The sequence below is a fragment of the Mus caroli genome, chromosome 7 (assembly GCF_900094665.2).
Source record: "Mus caroli chromosome 7, CAROLI_EIJ_v1.1, whole genome shotgun sequence".
NCBI classification, from domain to species: Eukaryota; Metazoa; Chordata; class Mammalia; order Rodentia; family Muridae; genus Mus; species Mus caroli.
The window spans coordinates 139,338,129-139,345,587 of record NC_034576.1 but is presented as its reverse complement, the minus strand read 5'-3'; the positions used below and the strand labels follow the sequence as shown (position 1 = coordinate 139,345,587).

Here is a 7,459-nt window from a genome sequence, read left to right as displayed (position 1 = left end):
GGGGGCCTGGTTTGTTAATTCTGAGTCTGCTGCCTTCTGCCTGTCCTAGGGTTTAGGGCTTCAGGTCTTAAGGACAAGATGTAGCCACTTAGCAGCATCCTTTGACAGTTTTCCTAAGGATTTTGTCATAGTCTGGGCCATGTCATCATTGCTTGCCCCACCAAGAGGACAGGTCCATAGTGCGTGGGATGTGGCCATTGTAACCTGCCCACGTACGTATGCTATCACAGGCTTACACATATATTGCTGTTGCTGTAGGAGATCATCCTGAAGAGAGCGGCCGACATTGCTGAGGCGTTGTACAGCGTTCCCCGCAATCATAACCAGATCCCCACCTTGGGCAACACTCCAGCACACACTGGCATGATGGGTGTGAACTCCTTCAGCAGCCAGCTAGCCGTTAATGTGTCAGAGACCTCACAAGCCAATGACCAAGGTAGGCCACTCTGCCAGGTGGAGCCTTCCCTGGCTCCCTCCCCAGGGTGGGTTGAGGCCATAGTTACAGGTGGAGGTGTTGGGGCCCAGCTGGGGAGTGCTGGTCACATTCCATGCCCTTAGGCATGGCTGGTTCCTTCTTGCAGGGAAGACCTTGCCGCACATCTTCCAGCTGTTCTGGGCAGAGAACACTCAGAGAACCCAGTCCTAGTGACAGTAGCTCCATCGGCTGCCACTCAGCTCCCTGGTATTGCTAGAAGTGTCCCTTAGCTTATTTGTAAGTGACTCTGTGTTCTTTGACAAGAATGGGCAGAGCCATAGGGCAGCTATAACACAGGAAGCCAGGAGGAGCCTTCTTGGATGCGTCATGGGTGGTATTTGGGTTCCCTTCGTGGTCTGAATCCATGGAGAAAGCCATCCATTTTCCTCCCATGGTGTATCGTATCCCACAGGACAGTGACCAGGGCTGTTGAAGTCACAATCTGGTGTCCTTTGAGCAGGTTCTGTGAGCCCAGTTTAGTTCACTTCCTCTATAAAAAATGATACAGGCAGCCATCTCAGAATCCCACCCCATCCCCCGTTCTGCTGGTTCCCAGTTAACCCACGCTATACAGCAGGCAAGAAGCTATGGCGCCCACCCTACTCGTGCTCACAGAGACAGCAACAGTGAAAATGAAGGATCTCCCCCCGCCCCCCAAACAGTCTTTCCAGAGAAGTTACGGCCACAAACAAGCTCTCTTTGTCAGCCATGGCATTTGAAGGTCTATTGAGGCTGAAAGTTCAGAGAGAGTGGGGTAGCAGGTCAGGACTCCAAGCTGTTGATAATTGCTTCTAAAGCAGTGTGTAGAATCAGCTGAAGGTTAGATCGAAGCATGCTTTGGCTGGCCGTCGAAGCCAACAGAGATGGAACAGGTCTCACCAGTGGTAGGGTTGGCGTGATAAGATTATCCAAGCTGGCTAGAGTCACCAGGGCGAGAGGAAGCATAAAGTCAATTAAAAATGTTGAATATATGATATAGATTCTCGGGGAAACCCCCCCCAAGTGTCTGTCACTGATAATAATGTTATTTTTGGCCGGGGGGGGGGGGAATTTTAACAGTCGGCTACAGTCGCAATACAAGCAGCGTGTCCCCGCGAGGCTACGTCCCCAGCAGTACTCCCCAGCAGTCCAATTACAACACAGTCAGCACTAGCATGAATGGATATGGAAGTGGCGCCATGGCCAATCTAGGGGTCCCTGGCTCGCCTGGATTTCTTAATGGCTCCTCCGCTAACTCTCCCTACGGCAGTAAGTGTCTGTTTTTGTCACACGTCATCACGCAGATTCATATTCACTACAAAGTCGAGTGTGTGTATTGCTTGGATGTTCTGTGATGTGAGCTACTGGATAAAAGGAAGGGTGGCCCCAGAGGCTGGGCGTCCAAATGACAACTACAAATTGACCTAATTCAGCCCTCCCCCACAACGCCATCTTATTGGCCACCAAAATAAAATCTGAACCACACGGGGCTGCTCAATTGGAAGAGAGAGCCCGGCCCCCCAAAGCGTTTGCCTGTTATCCAGAGTGGCCGAGCCGAAGCATGTCGTGTCTTGTTTTGTGGCCCCTCCCCGTGCGAGGCGAGGCCCTCAGAGCTCTCGCCGTGGTGCTGCGCCACGGCCCGCGCGTGCTGACCATGTTTGCTTTGTTGCAGTAGTGCCGTCCAGCCCCACCATGGCAGCCTCTTCGGTCACCCTCCCTTCAAACTGTAGCAGCACACACGGCATTTTCTCATTCTCACCTGCCAATGTCATCTCCGCAGTGAAACAGAAGAGCGCTTTTGCGCCCGTGGTCCGGCCCCAAGCCTCGCCTCCTCCTTCCTGCACCAGCGCCAACGGGAACGGACTGCAAGGTGAGGGCGGTGTGGGTGGGTCCTCAGGCCCCACGGCCCCTTCCGGAACCCCTTGCATGCCTGTGGCATTGCATGTGCTTCACTGGTCTGCATCTTCCTTCCTGCCCCGCAGCCTGGTCCTCGAGCCGAACATATATGATTCTGCCTCTAGGTTTTGTCCAGCCCATTCTTCCTAGGCATTGACCTTGAATCAGCACTTCCATGCCCCAAGGGGTGGACCCTCACTTGAGAGGGAAAGGAGACCACAACAAGAGCCGAGCCCCATTCAACAGAGTACCAGGGCCTGGCCCTTCTCCATGCAGGGCATGTCCCTGCCTTTAGTGCCAGCTTTCAGTTTCCTTATTAAAGGGGCAGCAGAAACAGTCTCAGAAATGCATGGCAGGTCACGGTGCCGTCTTGGGAGCCCATCCCACACTGTGCCTGCTCCCCTTTGCCATGAGGCAGAGTCATTATTTACAACCTTTACCTCCAGGACAGTAAGTCTACAAGGCTTTGTTCTCTCTTGGAAGGGGCTGACCCAGGACAGTTTGTGTACGTTACTGGGTAGCAAGGCTGTCTGAAGTTGGGAGTCAGTGTTCTCTCTCAGTTCAGAGGGGGAAGGGTTGGCCCAGGGACATGAGAACTACCACTTAGACACAGCTGTCCACAGCTGGGGCCATGTGGAGCAGGCACCAAGTACCCTTCCCAGCACTGAGGGCGGCTCACGCGGCATGCGACCTACAGTGAGTGTGGTGGTGAAGCCATATGGATGCCCCTAGGCCTTTGTGCTCACACGGGACTCCCTGTGATGCATGGGGCCACACTTAACTTGAAGTAAGTGGCCATCACCTGGCCTCTTTCAGACACCACCTTGGGTATGTGCCCCACCGGGTGAAAGTCAAACCCATTCTCCTTTAAACACATGAACCCATTCAACCAGTATTTACTGAGTGCCTACTATGTGCCAGGCTCTCTGCTGGGTGCCGAGGACGCAACCGTGGAGAAGACAAACTGGCCCTTTTGTGAAGTCGGTGGTATATTCCACTTTGATGAACTAATGCTCAAAAAAGGAACTGGAAAGGTATCAATGATTTGAACTCATTGTCTTCACAACACCTGTCAGTTCTGACGGGAAGCCCAGGCCCCAGGCACCGCCAGCCGGCCTCAGAGCTGGCCTTGGGCACCAGGCCAGCGCTGCTTAGCAGGCAGGCAGTGAGGGGAGGTGTCTGTGGACATGCCCCAGCATCGAGGCCGACTAGGTGGTACCACACAAGCAGTGTGTACACAGAGGCCTGACAAACCATAAAGTTGTAACGGTGAGTCGGAGATAAATTAATATCGTTGAAATTAATGGACTGAGAAATTGAAGCTCACATCACTACATGAACAAATGTATTAATATGTTATACATAAATTAATGAGAACAGTCATTCTGACAAAAATTAAACAACACCAGAGTTAAAAGATTTTAAATTACATTCGGACCAGGAGTTCACTCCAGAGCTGGCTGCACTTGGTGTTTCTGTGCCAAGCTTCTCTTATTCTCTGAAGAGAAAACAGCACCCTGAGGTGGTGGGCTGCCTCCACCACTCTGTGGCCATGAGATTCCAGAGCAACTGGGCCCTGTGTGGCTTTGATCTAAGAGCCTGACTCACCCTTACGCTACAGAGCTGCTGGTAGGAGGTCAGAGCCTAGGGCCAAAGGCAGAGGGGGAAACTGAGGCAAGTCTCCATTTCACATAGGAAAAGCAAGCCTTCAAGCCATGGCCAGGCTGGTTCCTGTCTTTGCAGAGAGTAGGCCTTCCCTTTGCTTTGAACAAGATGTGGAGACATTTATGTGAAGTAGAAGCCCGTTCTCCCTCCTGCAGAGAAGGCCTTTGCAGAGGGCTGCAGTGCCAGATAGGCCTGCGGGACTCCTGCCACCTCTGTGCCCTCACCCTAAGAAGTAGACTTACCAACACCAGTGCCACCAGCAGAGCTGACTGTATATAGCAGGGAGTTGAGCAAGTATGGCCTCCCTGTGAATCCCAGCACAGGAGGAGCAAGCTGGGCCCACTTGAGGGTGCGCGTGGGGTGGTCGCATTAACTTCTGTCTCCTTCTCTTTTGCAGCTATGTCTGGGCTGGTAGTCCCACCCATGTGAGGGACTCTGTTTACCTTCGCAGCACCCAGCATCCAAGGACGGACTTCAGGGGACACGTGTAGTGTGTTAAGATGCGCTGATGGAAACACTATCTTCAATACTAAAAATCAGCCACAGTTGAATGCTACAAAAGACATTTAAAGATTTTATTTAAACTGTTAAGAATCAAGCCGCGAACAAGCCCACTCCTTCATGAACAATTCCACTTTATTGACTGAACTCTTCTCATACCTTCACATTTCTCAGTCCTGAAGATTAAGGAAAACAAAGCACCGCCTATTTTGTATAAAGTTTCTGATTCCGTCTTGGCTGTCTAGTGCGTGCTATCTGTGTGGGGAGACGCTTCGTGAATATGCACCGTTTTGATGCCCATGCAACAGTGAGGAAGGAACCCTCGAGACATTTTTTCTGTACTCATATTTAGATTCACAATGGTTGTGTATCTCTATAATGTGAAATATTTTTTTGTGGTGAAAAAAAGGGGGCCAAGGAGGTATGAGCCATTAACTGGAACAGAGGAGGATATGACTAGGTGAATTTGGGGTGGCAGGGAGGGAGGGAGGGAGGGTTTATCATGGCTTAACTTCATCCTAATGAAATGAAACTTTGTAACTTATTGTAGTTAGAAATTGTAACTTTGATATCGAATCTCTTGCCTTCAACAAGCACACTGACAGAGAAAAAAAAATATGCTACTGTCTGTTGGTTCCAATATTCTCCCACCTAGAGCTTCCTGTTAAAGCAAGTGCGATCAGCAACATTTTTCAACTTTCGCGCACTGTAAACCTATTGCATTCTTAGGCTACTGTGAGGTCTATGTTTCTTGTACCTGAAATTGTCCTTTGGACTCCTAGACCCTTCTTCCCCGATGTGTTTTGTATGTGGTTATAAAATTGTAGACTTTTGTGATTTTGCCAAAGTTGTAGCTAAATATTTATACACTTGTCTTGAATTTTTTTCAGATCCACTTAAAATATTTAGAAAAACGAGTTTTATTCCTTATGGGTCTTATAGGGGATAAAACGCTCTTCTTCCATGCGACACTTCCTTTCCCATGAACACTTGCAGTTGCTAAGGGACTTTATTTTGTAACATATTAATTATAAATATTGTATTTATCTTTGAAATTTTGTACATTGCTTTCCCTGCCTTCTTTTTTCACGTCTGTTTTGGTGTTTGATCCTGCCCAGTGTTGTCGCACAGGGGAAGGGCAGATACCAAGACCTGTCTGTTGGATCTGTTTTGTTGAGATAAACTGATGTCCTTACATTTCATTTGTACCTAAACCATTTGCTATTGTTTAGACTTTCCATCCCCCACCCCTTTTTTTTATGTTGAGGAAAAGTCAAATTCATTGTTTATTTTTATATTATTTTTAAGTTATCTGAACAAATACTTTTGAAAAGAAAAGTTTGTTGTATAGTCAAAAGAAAATGGTGTCAGCGGCCGTGACAAATTCTGGTAGGTTCTGTGCATGTGAAGCGGCCGTGAAGGGGCCACACCGTCCGGGCTGTGTCCTTATTTTATTTTTAATTTTTAATTTTTTTCGTAGAATGTAAAAAAAAAAAAGTCATTTTAGCTGCCACCTATGACTTTGCCACATAGCTGAACTGTGTTTACTGGAAAAATTCAGAGGCCTAAAGTTTAAAATAAAATTTACTTCCGACGTTTTAATTACAAATGTTTGCCACATTAACTTCTCTGATGCCTTAAAAGTGGACTTCTTTGAAGAACTTCTGTGCTATTTTATCACAGGCTCATACCACAATTGTTAATATCTGGAGATGGATGATGAACACACACATACACACACACACACACACACACAACACACACCAAAAGCACAAACCTCCAGTCCGCCAGTCACTTCTTCCGGGGTCTGTCTGCTGCTTTCGGTCCTCTTAAGCTCCCCTTGGAGTTCGAGAGGTGTCGGGGACACTGCTGGTTAGTAAGTTTTGATTTTAAACAGGACCTTTGTGTGGTCAGATCCCACAGCACTGCCTGTCCTTTTCTTTAACTGGAAAGACCTCCTTCAGACACTCTGCCTCTTAGTGCCAAACCCACCGTCAGACCAGGAGTCAGGCCTCTGTGCTTCCTTCCCACGCATCGCCCTTGCAGACAGCGGATGCTTTGCGAACAGCAGCAGAAGTCACACTTAGAACAAAAAGGAGGGGATTATAAAAAACTAGACACACACCTTCACAAAGAGACGACATAGAGCTTAGAAAGCGTTCATTCAAGGGACTCAGTAAGAGAAACGGAATGTCCCCAAGGGTCAGTGGGCCACACTCTGGCTTTGTGGCTGCTGACAGGGCTTAGCTACACGAACAGCCTGAGAAGTCACTTTGGAACTAAATTGCCTCGATTTATTTTGTGTAAGTAAGGGTTTGACCTAAAAAGAGCTCACGTGCACATTAGCAAGTGTCCTCATGCCCGCACCCGGTTTGTGTTGTAGATCAACTAGCCAACGCCCTCATTGCTTCATTGTGTCAAAAAACCGAGAGCTTCACTAAATGGTAGATTTTGCTGTCAGAGACCCTACAATAAGATTGTTTTATCTGTACATTTTTTCAGATATTTAACTGTATAAAATGTTCATTTTACACAATATTTAATTAAAGTATTTCTTGTCTGTGAATTTCACTTTTGGTAATTTTATCTGTTTTGACTATTAAAATGACTGACAAATGAATTGGGGGTTTCATTTCCACATCCTGGGCTCCAGAGCTGGGGCTCACCAAGATCTAAATGGTTTCAAAGAACCTTCCAGAATTCTCAACCCCTCAGTCAGCATAGTTCCTGAGGTGGCTGTGATGCCACAGGTGCCATCAGAAGACTGGTGTGTACATGCTTGGGCCTGACTGTTTCTGTCACAACCACTGGGTCACAGCAGCACTGGGGTGCCCTGTAAATGATCCTGAGGTTGGGGGCGCGTAGGCAGCAAGCTTCTGATTCGGATGGGGGGATAGTGCTTGCTCTGGCTCCCCCCAGTACTCTCTTGTCCCTGTTTTCTAC

At 48.3% G+C, this 7,459-nt stretch overlaps 1 protein-coding gene across 6 annotated transcripts in view; it reads left to right on the top strand.

The window, feature by feature from the left end:
* Ebf3 (EBF transcription factor 3) overlaps positions 1-7,136 on the top strand; it is a 119,504-nt gene extending 112,368 nt beyond the window's left edge. For 2 of the 6 annotated variants that reach the window (XM_021166694.1, XM_021166693.1), the window contains exons 13-16: positions 259-436; positions 1,535-1,723; positions 2,127-2,324; positions 4,413-7,136. In XM_021166694.1, the coding sequence (XP_021022353.1) occupies positions 259-436; positions 1,535-1,723; positions 2,127-2,324; positions 4,413-4,444 (597 nt within the window). In that variant the 3' untranslated portion in view covers positions 4,445-7,136. The remainder of the gene's footprint in view (positions 1-258; positions 437-1,534; positions 1,724-2,126; positions 2,325-4,412) is intronic. The other 4 variants (XM_021166697.2, XM_029480083.1, XM_021166696.1 and 1 more) reach the window with 3 other exon arrangements.
* The last annotated feature ends 323 nt before the right edge of the window (positions 7,137-7,459 follow it).